Raw genomic sequence first — 21,129 nt, 5'->3', positions numbered from 1 at the left:
TCAGATTTTTTTTGGTTTACGGCCCAGGTGGTAGTAGTAAGCCATGGTGACCGCCAAGAAGAGCACCCGACTGAGGAGGAGGAGCACAGCAGTGTTTGGCAGGATGCCAATCTCCATTAAGGTGATGGACGTCACTGAAACCACAGGAAAATATTAACTGGGATTCCTATATTAGATTCTATTATAGACCTTTTCCCCAACATTGCCAACTGAATAAAAAATGAAAAGCAAAGGGCAAATCAATATTTTTTTCCATTACTGACATGTTCATAGCTGCAATAGTGGTCATAATTGTCAATCTACATTTCAAGCTTGCATCATTTAAAACCGTAGCCTTTTAGTACAAAAATCAATAATTGTGTTTTACACAGTGGTTTTATTAAGATGCTGTGAGGAAATAGCAATTCAAAATAGGATTTTGCAGTTTGTGACCAACTTCAAACGTAAACCCTGTTTACTTATGTACAAATACCATTTTCCAAAACAGTATGCAATGATTTACAAATTTGATCCCCGGATATGTGTTAAGTTTACATTTAAAATTCTACATAATCAGACCAGAGGACGAGTGTCCCTAATCTATCTTAGATTAGATTAGTCCCAGACAAGGAAGTGTTGTTTTTAAGATCTTGTTTGAAAAATTAAATATACATCCACTTATCTGTTATTAATTCTCACAACATTCACACTGATGGTGGAAACCGTTGTGTAACTGAAGACAGTTCACTGCATGCATGGTTTAAAAGCGTGACTCTGATAACTGAACACAAGAGGGCACTATCAACATGCACATAAGCAGTAAACTCAGCTCAGCTCCTTTCAACTCCTAGACTTTCTCACTAAGATAAAAAATAGAGGCTTTTTGAGGCACTGAGTCTCATAGCTAGATTAATGCATACATATCTTAAACAGTAAGGCTGTGTGGTAATCACCTAGAAACTGGACAGCAAAGTAGCAGGCTTCACTGAGCAGAGTCCACTGGATGATGACCTTTTCTGCTGTGTAGAGACCGTTCCACATGATGAGGGCCAGGCCTAGAAAGGAGTATGATAAAAGGGAATTTATAGGTTAAGGGTACAGGGGCATGGGAATGAAACCAGAAAAGAAAAAAAAAAAAGAGAGGAAGAAAAAGAAACTCAGGAATGAGAAAAGCGTTTCCACACACAAAACCACAACATGAACAGTTTACTTGCTGTAAATCTGGAGCTCTGTGATGGCATGTAGACATGGAGATAACTTATTTAGCCAAATGTTCTGACTCACCGCTTCTTATTAAAGCTTGTGCTCGGTCATTTCATTCCATTACTCTTCCTCCAGTCCATTTTCCTGTGTTTCCCTCCCACCGGCAAAAACCAGTGAGGCTGTGGAAACTAGAAGGGGTGGGCAGATAGGTGGGAGGGCTGATGGACTGCATCCTCTCCCTGCCAGGATCCATCTGTGTGGCAGATGAGACCCCCGTCCTTCGTCCCCACCACCACACCGTGTCTTGTAAGACATCACCTTCTCTCTATGCTAATCCCTACAGTGCCGCTGACATTTATAATAACGTCAGGCTTTTGGTGCTCTGATGAAGATTAAAGCCATATCCTGAACATCTTTCCTCACAGTGTTGTGTTTAAGGCTTTGTCTGTGCACATGCAAGGCAGTAATCCTTTAATTTTACATTGCTAATCAAGCTATAAAGTAATATGTTAGTACACTTGTATTTCTCGAGTATTCTTGAGGGAAATGTGAACACAGTTTAAGAGCTGGTCTTTGGACGTGTTGCAGCTTGACTTAGAAGATGTGATAACTTGATAGAATCAGCTTTTACTCACTCTTGCATCCTATCCTTCTCTTTCCTGATTAAATTCCTATCAAGGAGCAACATTTGTGCTGCCTGGGCTTCTCTCACAAGTTTCTTCATAGATCTCGCACAAACTCTTATTAAAACTGTTCAAATAATTATTTATAATTACTGCTGCTTGTGAGCAATGTAACATAAAAGGACAAGAAAAGGCTCAATATATTCCATTTTTAATGGAACAATTTGCAAAACTGGAATGGAATATAGCACATTTCCTCCTCTGAGTTTCAAGGCAGCTCACACTCATACAGCACACACACTGTCCTACCACACTGTTCTGCCATCCCCCACTGAGTTCCCACCAGATTAAAACCTGATATGCAACACCACAGAAACAAGAGGCGACTGGGGCTTTAGCTGCTAGTATTCTAGAAAATTGGTCTCTGTGCCTCTAGCACGCCTTTGTTGTAAACTGTATATACACAAAATAGCATCACATTATACACCCTCTTTCTGTTGCCTACGGCAGAAGCAGAGAGCTCTTTATACAGGATCTGAATGAGTGTGTGTAAGAGCCATAATGCATGCATTAGAAGCCATTATCTCCGAAGACCACATGCAGTCTAGGAGTATATATTTTTAGCATTTATATACATAAATAAAAAAAGAGAGTCTGCCAACATTGTTTGAGTACGGTCAAAGTGTTCACTCAAGCAGGATGCTCCCTGTGCTGTAGCCACTCATGATCAGAGCAAGAATATATTTTTGAATGTTTCAACTGGTTGTGGGGTTTTTTTTGTGCATTTTTTGACTGTGACTTACTAAGTAACGCTCCTCCATAAAGGCGAACAGAGATGCTAGTTGTGGAGAGCTCCTCCTCAAAAACAACTTCATATAGCTGGTTGGGGAACACCAGAGCCTGTGTGGGGAAAACAAAAGCACAACACAGCCCTGTCGTATCAACACAACAGCATCTGTCCTTCCCAAAGTCTTCCAGTTTTTGAGTGAGCATTGCTGTGCCTGCTTAGAACACTGAGGATATTGAGCATTTAGATAGAAGCTGACAAAGAGGGAGCTGTTTCTCCAGATGACCCTCAGTGATAAGCTGGAAAAAAATCTACAGTAACTGGAACTGCAAAATGTCTCTCGACTAGGTTCTAAAAACAGCTTTCCTGTCTGCTACTACATTTTTCTGATGATGGAGACCATTAAAATGGAAAACCTGCAAACAAGTCTATTTACAATTTAAGCAACACTCACCATCAGAGCCATTACTGTGAATCCCACTGCTGAGATCAGTATCCAGACCCTAGGAGCAGAGACATTACATGACATGCAGTATCCTTCCCACAACAAATGCAGATGGTACGTATGTTTGCTCAGACTTTACAAGCTGTTAAACCTTACTGGAAGTGATATCCAGATAACCTTACACACTCAGCTGTGTTAACTGTGAGCTGATTGGACACTGAGTAAATGAGCAGCAGAAATCTCACCTCAGCCCAATAGGCTCCCGTACTGCAAACTTCAGTTCGTTTCCAAGCATCTGACTGATCTACGAGCAAACAAGTCAACAGAAAACAAAAGGAAATGAGTTATGGGAGGGTAAATGTTATCACAATCTATTCATATTAACAGATTTTTAACATGCCTTAATCATCTACTGAACATCGTGTGTGTGTTATAACATGTCAGTCACCTATAGATGAACAACTACCATGACTACGCTTAAAGAAAAGCAATTCAATTTTATTTGTATTGTGCCATTTCACAACATCTTTTCAGGGCATTTTACTGACAAATCAATTTGAGCAAATTCATTGCCATCAGGTCTGTATTCATGCAAGCTCATTCATGACATATAATCGTTTTGATATGGAGAACCAAAATATTGCATTGAAGCAATATTGAAACAAACAATATTGACTTAAAAATTTATTACAACAGTACCATACATTACTCAAATTGAAAATGTGGAAGTTTAAGTAAGAAAACAAAATATTTGACAACTATTAAAACTCAGTGGTATCACCATCTTAGTAGTGGTTTATTTCAGCTTAACACAAAGACACAAAGTAGCTGATATTTTAAGGACTGTCACACGAAGCAATTTCATTGCACAATAGTGAAAAAAGTACAACTAAATATTTTTTAATGTAACACCTCTGAATTAATACTTTGTATACTAGTGGTTTATTTAATTTATCAGACAATTTTCATTTCTAACAAATTAGAACCATTAATAGTTTCATAAGTTTTAGTTATAGGCTAAAATTAGCTGTGATAAAATGTAAATTATTTTGACCAATTAAATAAAAAGAAAATGTGTTCACTCGACATTTGATAATTGATTATCTATTACTTCATTGACAAAACAGATAAGCTCGTCTGCCAATGAAGCCAAAATAAATGGCTAAAGTACCATGGCAAGTCATTATATGTTGTAAGAGTTTTAAGCGCTTCAATTCCTTTCTTCCATGTACGTTTCTAAATCCTACGCACTGCAACTTTATCTGCATGATTGGCAGAGTTTAATTAAATAAAACCATCATTTGCAAAGAAAACAGATTGTCAATGTATTTTCTGGATGTATTCAAGTGGGAAATGTAAGGTCAGAAAAACTGCCAACAAATTCAGTCAGACTGATTTTTATGCTAAATTCTCAGAGTAAGAGGCTAAATAAACTAAAAGGAAATCCACAGAGAGACTAAGTAGAAGGAAAAAATGTTTCTCTGTGGGTTATTACAGAGAGTAAGCCACATGCTCTCACCCACAATCTCCAGACACCATTGTGTCCCCGACATCAATGTTATGTCTTCATAATCAAATGTCTCTTTGGTGCCGTGTCGGAGTCAGACAGCATTACAGAAACAAAATACACACAGATGCATTAAAACCTCAAAGGCAGAGATGATGAATCACTTTCTGGACACCAGTGTTTATAGAAAAAACTCTTCAATTGGAAAGTTGTTTCTGTCTGAGGATACTGTGAGATCTCAGAGTGAATAAAACAAAATGACTTGTCATATCCTTGAAAGATCAGATCAGCACAAAGGGCCTCAAGGGGATTTGCCTGTTACCATTTCCCACTCTGTAAAATGATTAATACTTACTTAGCGAAACTATTAACTCGAAGGGAAGGCAAGGCAACTTCATTTATAAAGTGCATATGAAACAGAAGACTGTTGGCTAGTCTGCTGCACAAAAACACACAAAGGCACACACAACATCCTATGTAAAAGAGAAACACAAACAGAAGTAAAGAGCACAGAATGTAAAAGAAAGTAAACAACTGCGCATCAGGAAAGGCTAAAGAATAAAAATGTATCCTTGAAAAGCACTCCACCAGCGCAGATCTCTGCCAAAAAGTTCATTGTCACCCTACGTTATATTCCTTCATTCGTTTTATATGAAAACAATACTAGATTCTTAGGTTAGTTGACACGAAACCAGTGCCTTGGCTATATTGTGGTGTTTGCTGCATGCATATATCTTAACTTGTTGTCTTGCAGTGATGAAAATTCCCAAGATCCTGTTGTTTTTCTTATTCTGGATGGAAGTATCCAGAATTTTTCCGTGATCCAGATCTATCGTTTATATCTTGTAAAATCAGTCTGGAACTTCTGTATTTTTGGCCAAGGACCCTGACCATTTACTGCGGAGTTATTGGCATATACTGAAAATGGCCCCATCTCGCAATGACAAAGAGTCCTTCAAAAACTGCTGGATCCAGATGGTGGTCCTGATCACTCCCAAAACTTTTATTGAATTTAAGATAAAGCAAAATAAATAAATAAATAAATAAATAATAGTAATAACAATAATGATGATGCAGAAAAATATATTTAGAATCAAGTGATTGATTTGCCCTTAGCTGCTGTTATTTTTCATCTCATGCTAGGAGCTTTAAAAGGACTTACCTTGAAGCCAAACCACTAAAATTAGTACAGATGAACAGTTGCAAACTTAAGTCATTAAATTTCTCCCTGTACTGCAGCTTAAGTGCCTGATTATAAATCAATGTGTGGCAGCTGTGATCACATGACCAGATGAATCAGGCTTCCTGTGCCATGGTTCCAGGGGCTGCTTTTGACAGGAACACATAAATATTCATGACTGGCATGACAAATACTCAAATGGAACTGAACATTAACTGATGGCACTGGGTTGGCTCAGGGTATGAAAGAGAAACAGCAAAAGACACAAATACACACAGCTATTCGTGGAGAAACACACTTAATTACAGCTGGCAATGGCATCAGTCACTCAGTCAGCTACAGTACATGCAGCCAACAATGGGCCAGTTTTCAGCTACTAAGCCTGGAAAATATTCAGGATACTCAGCACATGTGTCAGTTTGTGACGTTAGAGTAAGCAGTCGTCATTGCTTCATGTGTCTCAGTGGTAAGCCCCGGGCATACAAAATATAGACAAAGCGTCATGTTATGTCAGCTTGTAAGGGCCAAGTCTCATGCTGCCAAAGCTCATTTGTTGAGACATTACAGAGGAACTAAAGTAATGTATCACTGGTTTAAAGAAGCTTTTAGTAACAGTAGCAACAAGTTGGGCAACAATTTTTAGTAGAGCTGCACATATGCAAATAGAAGTTTTCTGTTTGTCAGACTATATTCCAAAAGAATAATATTCTTATTAATAAAGAAGGCAGGAAGAGACAGGCAGTGGACTACAGGAGCACTTCCCTCCTTTGTTTACAAAGACCACAAGGATAAAGTTAACCGTTTCCTTTCCACGCCGTCTTGCAGCTAACTTTACTTTCAGATCAGATCCCATGGGTTGCTCTTCCAGAAAAACATGTGGCAAAGTTGAAAGGAAGAACAAGAGGAACAGTACAATGGAGGAAAAAATTACTTTGCGATACCACTATTTAATTATAAATTAGGGTCAATGCTACTGCTCAATAAAGATGTCTACTTTGCAAAACACCAAGTGCAACAGTACACATTATCTTTTGCTCTGGTTTTTTCAGCATACATTGCTGTTGAATCACTGCTGAAATAATTAAAGTCAGTGTCTAACCTTAAGAGCCCTGCTCTCAATAAAAAAATGTAACTGTCAAAGATATAGAGGAATTAAGTGTTTTATTCTTTGTCAGTATATCCATGTGTCTCCATGAATGTGCTCCACAGAAGAGATTTATGTGACAGATGTCTGGGTTAGGCTTCGTGCTAAAACATTGAGAGAGAAAACAAACACTCAGGAGGGCTGAGAAAAGGGGGCTGACATCTCATCACAAGCTATCAGCCACCACCGTATGCCTGTTCCCATCTCTCACTTGCCTGATTAATATTTCAGAGAGGAACTGTCTGCTGTGCCTAGTCACATTGTCAGGCAATCTTTTAAAAAAAAAAAAAAAAAAATCCTGATATCTGAATCTATTGGAAAGGAGGAAATTATTGTCAGTCTTCAGCTGCAATATGTAGGACAATGACAAGCTGACAAGCAATTTTGTTCCTCCTTCAATAAACCAACATGTGTGTTGTTGTGTTTTGGTATGCACTTTCAAATGCATGTTCACACACATGTGGGGAAGGAATAAAACACATGAGAAAGGCTGCCTCCCAGGGAAGTCGGTCACATCTCACTGGAACTGCTGGAGCTTTGTGGATTACTTGATCTAGATTCACTGAAGCATAAGCAGAAAATAAATACAATAAAGACATGCGTCAATTAGTTGCCCGCTGTGGCTTTTTATAAAGAACCAATAGCTCTGATCATGGTTAATAAATGAATTTTAACTTATGCAATGATGGAATATTACTCATCTGACTGATGATAGTTTAACTCCAGTGATCACATTTATAACCAAGCTGTTTGTTGCACTAACAACCCTGCTGGCTGAAACCCCCGTCTACATTACCGCCCATATTGAATAAACTGACTGTAATGTTCATCTGAAGTAATCTAACCTTGGAGCGATGGACTTCACCATCATCATCCTCGCCACCAACTCCAAGGATCTTCCGGCTCTTCAGACGGCTTATCAAGTCAGTCTGACTGTGCTTCTTCATCAGAGGAGGGTGAGGTTTAGACGCCATGGTGCACACCTGACACAGCAATGGAAAAAGAGGCATATATTGTTGTCAATTACTAAAAAGGGATGCAATGAATAATACATTATACCAAATAAACAAACACAGAAGAAAACAATAGATGAATTATTTATACAAAAAAAAAGTAATCTTTGTCTCTATCCCCTTTCTCTGAAGAATACACCTCTCAACTGCACATGGAAGAAGTGGCATCAAACAATCTACAAGTAGTTCCCTTGAGGACTTGACTTGTGTAACAAAATTACATAAGACAAGTTGCACAAATAAAGGCAGCCCTCTTAAAGGAGTCATAACCTGGTCTTTTCATGTCTCCACTGTCCTCTCAGTGTTTTTAAATAATTGTTTAAAAATGTATTAAACAAAAAAATGTTTAAAAAGTGCTTGTTTTGACCATTTATTCATAACACAACTTTTCTCGTGAGATATAATGCAACATTTTGATAAACATAGATGTTAGTTTAAATAATGCTAAACTTACACTACATGCCCTACCGAACTCATCAGAGTCAGCCTTGGTGATGCTGATCTGCAATATGAGGCCGCTAATTTCATTCAGCTTGTTTGGACAACTCTGAATGCTTTATTTTCAGCTATAAATGTCATTATAACTGTCAGATTTCAGACTGTTGGAATTGTAAACTGTAAACTCTTGCAAAGCTGTGCTATTGACCACTGAGTGTACTTCACTAAAATGTTCTTTGTTTCATTTTTATTTTTTTTAAATTTTATTTTATTTTTTTTACTGCTGCTAATGTACCTGCCCTTGGTTTAGAGTAAAAAAATGTTTACTTGGTATCATCTGATAAGTCAATTAATCGTTTCAATAGTCGATGACTGGTCAACTAACAAAATAGTCGTTAGTTGCAGCTCTAGGTGTTGATTTAAGCAACAAACAATCGAGCAGTGGATATGGAACCGCAGTTTCCACATCTTCACAAAGCTTGTTGATAACTGTGACTGAGGCAGGCCCAGCAGGTGTTTTTAGGTGTCGAAGAGGAGTGTGTTTAGGCCTAGAACAAGGGTGGGTTTATGCAATTAGCGCCCTGGGATTTCGTCATCCCGGGAGCAAATTTTAAAAAACCTGTTTGCGAGACTTCGGCCTTATGGACAGTTTTGCTGCAAACAAAGTGCCCAGATGGAAAAACTCGACCGTCTTCAAAAGAAAGGCTTCCGGGGAAGTCAACACTTTTGGTCTACGCCAATAAACACGTTTTAACTCGAAAAAGTGCAACTTCTGAGTGATGACCCCTTTAACTCAGGTTGAAAGCAAGAGCCAGATGTCGTCCTGGCCTGCCAAGCAGCCAACAGACAGAGATGCCTGCTTAGAATCAATGGATCTGATCGCGACACACAAAGTAACACAAGTGTAAATGGGACTAGATTGAGGACCTAAACGTCCATATTGATCCACAGTTCCACTGACTGCATTCAATGCAGGAGGTGAAAGATGGTTTTCATGTAGGCCAGCGGTCACCACAAAGCAATATTCCCCAAGGATGATTGTGCACACAATTTGTGCCTTGGTTGAAATGACTACTCAGTGGCCTTTATTTGAGCAATGATTCCATCAGCTGTACTGCATTTATTTTTTTCCTTTTTTTTTCCTGCTTTCCCCATAATGCAAACATGTAGCTGCATTTAAAGGTACAATGTTGCCCAAACTCACAAGCACAAAAAAGGGGGAGAGAGGTGAAAGGGAGTCTTATGAGCAATATGGTCCAAAAATAATGTATTTAAATAATCTCACTCTCTTGATATGAAATTGATTACATTTCCTATGTTTGTTCGCTAGTTTGTTAACTATGATAGCTGGATGAACTGGAGAAGCTTCATTGATGGGCATTAATGAACAGCACATGCAGACTGAATGGGAACAAATAACAGTCAAATTAAGAGATCACCACTAACTCAATAATGTACACCATAATTAAACAAGAGACTAAAAGGCAAATACAAACATGTGCACACATGCACACAAGGGGACAGTCAAAAAAGATTGATGGCTACTCCACAGGGCGGTTCTCTGATGAAGAAAAACAAGGGAAAGTATTGAGCTTATCTTCTAAGGATGAGGACAGCTTCTTTAGTAGAGGTTTTTATCCTCAGGAAAGGGAAAAAATAGCCAGCACTAACAGGAAGCAGCTCAAAGCGCATGATAAGAGATAGGCAAACCAAGTTACTTAATACAAACCAACACTGAAAATTTTCTCAACAAGGACAAATTACAATGCCAGGGTGCACTTACGGACAAAAGACATTGAAAGAAAAGCAGGAAGAAAATGTATCCAATACATTTTTTTTACACTAATGTGAATAATTGAATGATAAATCAGAAATACAAGAGCAGCAAAGAGTAAGAAAAAATTGCAGCCAGACTTAGATAACATATGTCATTACCCCCCTAAAACTTTGCTATTATCTTACACTTCATTTTAGCATATGCACGTTGAAAAGTCTTTCAATCTCACCACATTTCTCACTGTATGCCGATACATTAGTAGTTTGTGTGATTGTTATCATATACACTTTGGAGGGCCTGTGGTAACGATCCCCTACTTCTGTGTTTGGTACATTGCCATAGAAGGAAGGGTATCCTATTTCTTTTAGGGATCAATTAGTCATTTAATCTCATAAGTGACCTTTCAAGAAGGCTGCCCACAGTTACAGACGAGAAACAGAGCAGGAATTTATTTCAAACAAAAGATTTCAAACCATTGTAGTTTTATTCTGAAATGTCTATCCAGTCAGGGGGCACACCAAATCTTAGATGAGATGCAAGAATGGCAACTTGCTTAACAATAGGGCTGCAACTAACAATTATTGTAATAGCTGACCAATCTGTAAATTTTTTTGATTAGTTGATTATTTTGGTCATGCATACCATCTGTGCTTCCAGTTGACCCAGCTCTTTTTACAGACTCCAGTATGTTTGCATCATATGACTGTCACCCTAATTCCCAGTCAGTCACAACATAATGTCCTTTAGTAAGTTAAAATAAAAAGACTCCTAAACCAGTTAAATATTAATTTTAAGCTTAACAGCTTACTACTAATTTATTTCGAAACATTCAAACTTAGCTATAGTGTCATATCCAAGCTATACAGAATTAGCCTCAAAAGGAAAACTAAATAAATATTTTAACATCTTAGTTTTCATAGAATTGCACAGAGATGATTATATACATCTTGAAAAGGTAAACAAGGGCCAGAATCCTTTAAAAAATTTCCTGAATCCAAACGGTGATCCAGATCACCACCAAAATAAATCACTTCTTCGTTTTCATATTTCCAAAAAACTCCTGAAAATTTCATGAAAATCTATCCATAACGTTTTTAGGTATCTTGAACACAAAGAAACAGATAAACACTGGTAAAAACATAACCTCTTTGGCAGAGGTCAGAACAGCACATCACTACTTGGTAATGCTAACTTTGCCATCCGGAATGCTGGAAACCATGGCTCCGGGATACTTTCGTTTCAGATGCTCATGAATGACTGTCATGCTGCCGTGGTATGCCAACTCTGCGAGGCAGATTGTCTGAAAAGCCATGGTTGTTAAATGGCGTTAAGTTACCTGGTGCAGTCTTTTATTAGAGCAAAACTGTTGCAGGCGTTTATAATGCGACGCGTTGACAATGAAATTTTGCGTCGATGAATCTGTCATCAAATCGTTGCAGCTTTACTTAACAATAAACTATCTAATGCAAAGAGAATTGAAAACTTGAAAATCAGCCATAGCAATACAATAAAGGAAATTGTTTTCTTTTACTTCCCCAGAACTGCTACATTCCACCAAATACACCAAATACATATTCACTTTCCTAATTTATCTAAAAATAGAAGCAAAAACTTCTGAAATACTTAAGCACTCCACTGAGACTTGTACCTTGGGTTAAAGTATTAGATAAAAGCAGGCCTTTGGACAATTATGTTAATTGCAAATATCTAACTGGACTAATTTTACTGCATTTAAACTTAGGGCTGTTCGGTCAATTTTGTTTATTACATGAAGTACTTTAATGTGATTATTGCATCCAAATTATTTGCTTAACATCTGCAAACAATACCCTGCTCATCCTTTGAACCCTTCACCGGTTCATAAGACAAAATGCCAAATTGTATCTAGCAATGTTCTATTTAAAAAGAAATGTAAACATGCAAAGCAAGGATTTATATTTCATCACAACAAAAGATTTTCTAGGACATATGGATCACACCAATTTCCCATAATTCAAGCAAAACTTTAACAATATTGTTGATACCCCTTCACTATCTGTTGATAAAGGAAATAATGCACTACTCATTGCATACACTGAAAGATCAAGCATACCTTTACATGTCTTTCCTCTTTTGAATATCCACACCAGTGCTCCTTGACTTGGAAGAGTATTGCTGATACAGTTGCCTAGCAACAACCAATGAATAAACGGCTTCTTCTTAAGTGAGAGCACCTTTCCTGATCGAAACCACCTTTGACAATGACATCCACAAGTAGTGTCACTACTAACCCAGTTGCATCCTCTCACTGTCATAGGGGACATTCTTGAACAAATTGAACAAGTTTTTCATGTGTTTGTGTGCACTAGTGTGGACTCATACTTCCCTGCATAGCAAACTCTGCTCAGTAAAAGAGACTTTCATAGAGATTTACTCTTAAGATCTGAAAAGTAGCTTGATTTTTAATGATGTGACCCACTTTTTGATACTTAAAAGATAAGTGAAAAGTGTCATAAGAGCCAGGCCCAGAGTACTTTGGACATATTTAGTTAATAACCAACAGTGGCTAAAGAAACACACTACATTCTGTCTGCTCCATCTGCAGGTTTTGTGGCAGAGCATGTGCTGTAGTGATCAACAGCTGCTCAACGCAGGAAGAGGATATTGTGGGAAAGGTGTGATTTCCCGAGAGATCTCTGGTTAGCAACTAAAAAGATGTTCTGCAAAAAAAAAAAAAAAAAAGTGTATCATAGAAACAAAGTAGTGTGTGGGTGTGGAGGAACAACTGTGATCAAATGTGTTACTCAAAATAAAGCAGAGGAATCAACACCTGTTTCATCTCTTTTCCTATAAAGAACAAAAAACACGGATAGTTTAAAGACTTTGAATCACATCGCCATTGTGTTTGGGACATATTAGCACCTTATAGTGTCACGACTAGAGAATGTGTGAAAGGACCAAAAAAAGCACTTATTCTAAGACCTTAGAAACAAGCAACAACAGCTCGTCCTCAACAACCTGTTTATGTCTTGTATCCATTTACAATGACTTACGGTCTAATCTTAGATCATCATTTGTTAACTCTTAGTAAGCAAAATCTCTCATCAACCTAAGGAAGACTGGATAGTAACCTGGAACATAAAGGTGATAACCAAATATCTCAGTTTGTTTTGGAAGAATTAAAAAAAATAAAACATCATCTTTGACAATCTTGAACTATAAATGTTTTCTTGATATCCACATTGAATATCAAGATCATTAATCTGCCAACTTCTTTTTTTAGCACAACCAGCAGGTTAAAGCTGCAAATACCATTAAAAGACTAGTAACACTACTCATTAAAGTAAAGCAAATCCAACTTCTCAACATACCAGCATTCACAGCTGGTGCGACCTATTTTGTGATTCTCCTGCATTTGAAAATCAAAGAGAAATATGTCAAATGTTAAATGGATCACTGCTGTAATTTATATAAATAGCTCATCCTGATATATCAGGACCTAAAAGTCAGATGAAAATCATGGTAGGAGGTTTGCTACTTAGAAACACTGCTCAATAACTGTCCATCTGGGGAGGAATAGGGGGTGGGGGGGAACCATGGTTCAAAACCAAAAGATGGTAATAAACAAATTTGATACATTTACATTTTTAAATCATTTTTCACATTCCTCTGATTAAATGTAAGAAAACACTAAACACTGGTTCCCAGTTCTGAGTTATTTCCCATCTCAGAAGTGGGATTAAAGAGTACTATGAGTTGACATCAGGCCAGTATCTGTTGTTGCACCATCAGCAGAACATATCCACTATGGGCCACAATTTGCATAGCTTGAAATGTTAATAAAATAAAACCATAGTGAGAAGTAGTCACTATAGCTGCAAATTTTTTATGTGTTTTAACAGTCATTGATTAGGGTCTTTTTAGCAGGAGCCATGTACTTCAGAAAAGCCATGTCTCTTTGCTGGTCTGAAATAGGAGCCTATCAGGGATTTAAGTAGACATAGGGTGACAAATGAAACCAACTGCAGTATAACATGGCTGGAAGTAATTTTTGTAAACACTCCCTGCCCTCATCCCTTACAGCTGAATCAATAAAGATGACCAAGTCTTACTGACATCTGTTTCTTGATGTCCTATTAGAAACTGCAGACTGCATTTACTATAGGTCATCAGCACTCACTGAAATATGCTGCAGGAGTGGGATCTTTTCAGGGTGACAGACTTTTTTTTTATGATATTCTAGGAAAAACAAAAAGCAGATATGTGGTGGCTATAGATTTAAAAATAGTAATTTTTATACATTTTCCTCATTATGTTTATAAACATTTCCCCTTTTTCAAAAATGGAATTTGTGGTTACATGTGTAAACATATATACTTTATTTACAGGAGGCACCAAGTACAACGTGCATATTGACTAAATAAAATGTGCCATTTCCCTACAGAGCATTTAATTTAATTCATTGATCTATACCATTTAGTCCAATTAAGGATTATGGGGAAGCAATTATCAAGGGAGAGGTGGGGTACATCCTGGACAGGTTGCCAGGATTCATTTAGAGTGATTAATTAAAAATGCATGCCTTTGGATGGTGGGAGGAAGCAGCAGCACCTGGAGAGAACTCATGCATACATGAGAACATGCAAACTCCACACAAAAAGGACGAGGCTTGAACTAGCAACCTTCTTGTTGTGAGGCTGCAGTGCTAGCCACTGTGCACATTTAATGAACAAGATAAAATAGCAGGAAGACTTTCACCCCATTCAGTTTGAAGTCATCCCAATTTAAGATTTCAGTGCAGCTGTTTAAACGAGAAGTAACCCATCCAGATGTGCTGTGTACATGCACTAACATTTAAGCAGAATGGTCCTCCTGTCTGCCATGTGCAGAAAGATGTTTACATCACAGGATTACCAAAGATAGGTCGACAAACTAATTGTCAGTTGTGATTTTGCAGTACTTTCAAGCAGCAGCTTGATCCTCATGTGCTCCCACAGCAAAAAGTGGAGACAAAACAAGTCTCTCCAAAAACCAAATTTTCTGCCACTGCCCACTTGCAATTTAAACATGGTGAAACTGTCGCTGTTTTGGGTTTATTTTTTATTTTGTGTACTGCAGGGTTTGTATACTGCAGAAATACACTGCTACAATGGGCGCAGTATGACCAGCAGACGAACCAGAGGACTCAACGCAATAGCTGTGTTGCACTTACTGTATTGTATTGTAATGTATTTACCCACAATGCAATGTTACACCAAATATAGGAGGTGACTCTTTTTTGTAGTCTGCTTCCTTTCTTTGGTCAGCTTGAAACAGACTGAGACCTGTGTGTGTAGGCGGACCAAGTCTGCTTCTTTGATCTGAATTTGTTTGGCTCAAACATTTCAATAAACAAAATGGATTTTCCAAGCAAACAGAGTTTAACTAGGATTCAAATCATCATTCAAATCATAAAGGTTGATGTGAATCCGCCCTAAATTGTAAACTTCAGAATACCTTTTGTTTTTGGTTTGTTAGTCACATAAAATGATCTTAAAAAAAGAACAGCTCAAAAACAGCACTGAACTATGACTTGCTGTGAGAATTTAGTGACCCAGTGTTAAGTAATGTTCCAGTTTGTCAATGATGTTTGTGATTTTTTAGTAATTTAACAGCTTTTTCTTCCACCTAAATGTACTGAGCTACTAATCTTGTGACTTTACACAAAAGCGACTGCCAGGTCTGCCCTCAGGTAATATGCACTAATCTCAACTTGCAGTCATACCTTTATTTAGATAGACTTTGTTCGTTTAGTACTAACAGGCAAGTTGGCTGATTATACAAAATGATGTGCCTGTGGTTTGTTAAGGGCTGTACTCTGTATGAAAGAAAAAGTACACATTCAGTTGCCTTTAAATGAAGTAAACAAAGTAAAAAAGCATTACAACACACTGCACTCCATACACTAATCCCCCCACAGTGAATGGACTAATATGTGCTCTCTTTTATAACTTTCTCTCTCTCTTGAATTCAACCCTCCCGGCATTTGTTTTCATCCTGTGTTATTGGGTCAAGAAAATGGCAATATTTTGATGACTAGTCATGTGTCACTAATGGAACCATCATTGAAGTAAGAGCCATCATCAGTAAGATTTTATACTTTTGAAAACACCTGGGATAAAGTTGTGTAATGCTTCTTTATTTTAGTTTCAAGCTACACCATAAAAGGGCAGCAACCAGTCAAGACTTAAAAAGTCTGTGAAGAAAGAAAACGTTTTTTGATTATTTTACCAAGTAGAGCATGTAACAGAATTATTCTTGTAAATTATTGTTATTTTTTTTAACTAAATCTTTGAAACAATGTTACTGCTTCTAGAAGATTAATTTTACATAAACTTTCTTGCTTTTACTGACTGCTCATCATGGGGGCGAAGAAGGTTAAACATTAAGGGGAAGACAATCGCCACGATCATTACTACTGATTGGCAAGGGCAACTAGACACACAAATACTCTTATATAAAATTCTACCTATAACTCCCGTTGCCAACATATTTACTTTACTGAGACATGGCACAAACAGTATCATCTAGTGTTAATGGAAGAATTGATTTTGTAGATTTATACAGCTTTCCTGGGGTGCTGAAACTATGACTCCTTCAACTCACCAAAAGCAATGGTTTCCCTGTGTGAAATATTCTGATCCTAATGTACTGCTTTGTCTAATTTATATATATGTTCAGCAGTGACAAAGAGGTGGGATAAAAACAAACAAAAAAAATAAACAAATAGTGTACATTGAAAAATATAGGAGAGTCATGCCTTGGGTTAAAGCAGGCTATCAATGCATAGTGTGAAAGTTATATAACACAGAGAAGATTTGTTTAAGCAGATAATCTAAGAAAGAATTTCTACGTCATCGTGTGCATCTGCGATGAGCATAAAAGAAAATACTATTGGATCATCTGTGGGCATTTACCAAGGAATGAACAGGCTGTAAGAATTGCTGAGAATTTGAGTTTCCCTGCCTAATCTTCCATTATTACATCACATTCTAGCAAGGGAATTTGCTGTGTTGTTGACTGGGTAAGTCCACAACAATTATGTAAGGGTATTCTGAATGAAGCGAAAATTGCATCCAAAGCTTAGTGTTCCAGTTGTAACCATTGCTGTGATGAGATATTACTGGATGAAGTTTTTAGCATTGTTATTGTGTTGTGGTGTTGGAAAATTAAATATTAGAATCACAGCTAAGCTCTGTCTGATACAAATCTTTAAAATTTTCTTAAGTCACTGATGAGATCGTGGTGAATCACTAAAGTCAGAGTGTTATTGCCCAGCTTGGTGTCATACTCAGTGTGGTCAGTCCTCAACTCTGGATAATTGCATTTCAAGCAGTCCATGAATAGCTTACAACAATAAGCAGAAAAAATCTTCTTTGTAATGTTTTTAGCAATATTGAGTTTTTTTCCTTTAACTAGATGCATAGGGTGCAGACCTCCACCAAGTTATTGTAATTTATTCTTTTGGCAATAATTGTGGCCACTATTTTTGAGTTGAAAGCTTTAATGGCAAAACTGTCCCCATATCCCCATAGTAAGAAATTATTTTTAAAAATTCCTGGATCCAGGTGCTGATCCAGATCACCGCCAAATATCTAATCACTTTTCTTTATTCAAGTTTTTAGATTTCCCAAAAGTGTAATCAAAATCCATCTACATCTTTTTGAGTTGTGTTGCTAATATAAAAACAGACAAACAAACCAACGCCACCTTGGTAGAGGTAATAACAATAAGGAGCCAGTAGAATAATGAATGCATGAACCAGTGAATAGTACATGATTAGGGTAAAAAAATGAATGTGTATGTGAGTGTGCCATGTATTGTAAAGCGCTTAAGTGGTCAATATGATTGGAAAAGCACTAAATGCATACAAGTCTCGTTACCATTTTCTCAAAGGTCCTGAGGCTGCAACATCTAAGCAAGAGGCACTATTAACCAAATACAACCACGAAGGCCAAGAAAATCTCCAAACAATTCAGGGGCAAAGTTTGTTGATAAGTACAAATTAGGTATGGGTTATAAAATAATATCTCTAAATCTTTAATGATTCCCAGGGCCACCATTAAATCCATCAGAATCAAATGGGGAAAAATGTGGCACTACAAAAAAAAACCTGTCAAAGGGCTGCCCACCAAAACTCACAAACCCAACAAGGAAGGCATTAATATGAGAGGCATGACAGAGATCAAAGGTAACCATTCAGGAGCTGCAGAGTGCCAGAGCAGAGTCTCAAATGTCTATTCATAGGACTGTTACACTCTGCTAAAAATACAAAGGCATGTTTTAAGATTGCATAGGCCTGTGGGAGACACCCAGTATTTAAGGAGGAAGGTGTTTTGGTGAGATGAGGGTCAAATTTATACATCTATCAAGGAAATGCTACGTCTGGTGCACGTCCAACACTCATCATCCCAAGAACACAATACCCACACTGAAACATAGTGGTGGCAGCATCATGCTTGGCAACTGTAACAAGTGGAGGGATATATAGATGGTGCTAAATACAAGGACATTCCTGAGCAAAACCTACCAGTCTGTAAGTGATTTGATTTAGAAAAAGGTTCATCCCCAAGCATACTGTTAAAGCAAATACTTAAATGGTTTGATTGGAAACATACACTACGAAAATGGTCGAATCAAAGCCCAGAAGCCTCAAACCAATTGAGAATCTGCAGTCAGACTTAAAGATTGCTGTTCACAAACACAATCTATTTTGTTCAGAAGTTGTGGGACATTACAATGTTTTTTTTTTTTTTGTCTTTTATGTTTTTTAATCATAAATCTTTAAAGGATCGCTTCCTCCTATTTTTTATTGTACTTGTACACAAAGGTATTCTTAACAAAACACTAGAAAATGTCAAAGGGGCAAATTTGTTGCAAGGCACCCCATTAAATCTACAAAACTACAATAATAGTAAATTGCAGGAAACATTTTCAGGAAATTTCTAATAAAATTGTATGCTTGTCATGACTAATTCGCTCTTTTCATCTACAGTTAATGTCATGCAAAACTGACCACTGGTTTAAAATTACTGTTCTTGGTAGCAGTAAGCTTGTTAGCTGGTTCTAAGATGAATAAATCTTCATAAGAAAAGTTGCTTGACTAATTTTAGCAACTCAACAGATTCGAGGTCAACGATCATTTTTGCTACGGTCTCATAAGAATCTTTTGACTGTTGGACTGACTTGGTCACAGTCGTCAATACAGCTAGGTGATGCAAATTCCAAAACCTCATGAATAATCTGAATCCTCAAAACCTCAGCTGTCACAGTCTCCTCCAAGCAGCTGAATGGCAGGATGAAAATCAAAATAATTGATGCCCACAAAACAGAAAAGGCTATGAGAGACTAGCAAAGCACTTAGAGGTAGCCTAAGTCTGCAATGTAATTAATAAATGACATTTAGGAGGAGCAGTGGAGGTCAAGTTGGGTTCTTGAAGACCAAGAATACTTTTAAGTGAAGTAATTAGAAGTGCTCATTGGATCCCAAGGGAGGCAAATCAAATCTGCATGTGACCTTTGAGACAATTAAGCTGAGGAGCAGCACTGCACCATATTACTGGGCAGCCAAAATAAATATTTCCCTTTTTTTTAAGTTAATTTAAGAAATTAAGAAAAAAAAATATTGGTCTTTAAGACAATTTTAGTGTCCTGGCAAAGTTAAAATGAGATTATTTCCCACAATGACCAAAAGTCATGTTAAGAAAAACAAAAAGCCCATGATTTCACAAAAAGCCTGTTAAGCCTGGGGGAGGACTGATCATGCTGTGGACTTGTGCTGCGACCAGACACACTGAACATTTTACTGATTGAGATAAAAATGGTTTTTAATACTAGTAAAAATAAAAATCACACTATCTCTAAAAGAAATCTAAAAAAAAGCCTCTTTGTTCTCCAGTAATCTAAAACACAAGTCAAAACCCACAATGAACTGCCTGAAGAGGCACAAGTTCAAGGTGTTATATACTGGTCCTTGGTAGTCACTCAGACTCCTATTAAAAATTTGTAAAGAAACTTCACATGAACAGTGGGTTTTTTTTTGTTTGTTTTTTTATTTCATATATGCTATATTAGTGTTAAAAATCTAGGATAGCAACAACACACTGGCAACAAAAAATATTGGTTTGTGGTTTCATTTGGTAAAATTAGAGGTAGAAAGGTAGTTTATTTTTACCATCCATTACAATGAGCCCAAGGGGTTGAGAAGGAGAGGCTCGAATAGTATGAAGTCAAAGAGGCCTGCCAGGCGTTGTTTGGCATTTCTATCTCTGGAACCATCTTGACACAGCAGGCTCACTGTGAAGCCTATGCAGAAGTAACACAGATGTGGTGAGGTAAAGCAAAGCTGACACTCTGTGTGTATGCACAGCTGGGAGGTGAATGAGTTCTTTTAAGGTGCAAAACCGTCAGAGCTCAGCAGGAATCCAGCAAAAACAGAAAAAAAAATTAACTGAGCTCCCTCATTTAACTGCATGCCAACAAAGACACAATAAGGCCTCTTGGCCATTTCTACTCTACTGAGAAACAGTCAAACAATAATTATGTATGAACCATACATTCACATGTTGACAATGATTTTGTGAAAAACTGCCAGATACTGAATGCATTATGAACTGAAGGTCCTGGTGGTGTTGTGGGGCCACAGGTAGCATGAAATACCAAATGGAGAATGCCTGTTGTCCAGGCAACAGTTAGTCAGGACTAATTAAATTATCTAATGAAGCGGACTTTAATGACGCACAACAAATGGTTATTACAGGACAAAAAAATTTACACACCCAATTATTTTCCTTTTCAGACTGCTAGTGCAATGTAGAAGATCTTTTTGCATTTGTAAATGCTTTACAAACATCACAGTAAGAGGGGTTGTATTAATCCACTCTGCAGATAAAGACAAGTTTCCTTCTTTGCAATGGCATAGTAATTTACCACTTAGCTTAAAGCATTTGCTTTTAGTCCACAGCCTTTTAGAGTGCTGCAAGATTTAGTTTGAAAGAATCTCACAAGAATCATTA

The 21,129-nt window shown here is 37.4% G+C and overlaps 1 protein-coding gene across 1 annotated transcript in view; it reads right to left on the bottom strand.

Moving 5' to 3' along the window:
- tp53i11b (tumor protein p53 inducible protein 11b) overlaps positions 1–21,129 on the bottom strand; it is a gene marked incomplete at its 3' end in the record, with an annotated part of 43,886 nt that continues 22,757 nt past the window's right edge. Inside the window, exons 2-7 of the mRNA XM_079259292.1 lie at positions 7,714–7,851; positions 3,283–3,341; positions 3,047–3,095; positions 2,609–2,705; positions 933–1,034; positions 1–134 (exon numbers count right to left, since the gene is read on the bottom strand). Coding sequence (XP_079115418.1) covers positions 1–134; positions 933–1,034; positions 2,609–2,705; positions 3,047–3,095; positions 3,283–3,341; positions 7,714–7,842 — 570 coding nt within the window. The 5' untranslated portion in view covers positions 7,843–7,851. The remainder of the gene's footprint in view (positions 135–932; positions 1,035–2,608; positions 2,706–3,046; positions 3,096–3,282; positions 3,342–7,713; positions 7,852–21,129) is intronic.

The sequence above is a fragment of the Telmatherina bonti genome (genome assembly GCF_933228915.1).
Source record: "Telmatherina bonti genome assembly, chromosome: 2".
Classification (NCBI taxonomy): Eukaryota; Metazoa; Chordata; class Actinopteri; order Atheriniformes; family Telmatherinidae; genus Telmatherina; species Telmatherina bonti.
Note: the sequence above shows the minus strand (reverse complement) of the source record. Positions and strands in the feature narration are given on the sequence as shown.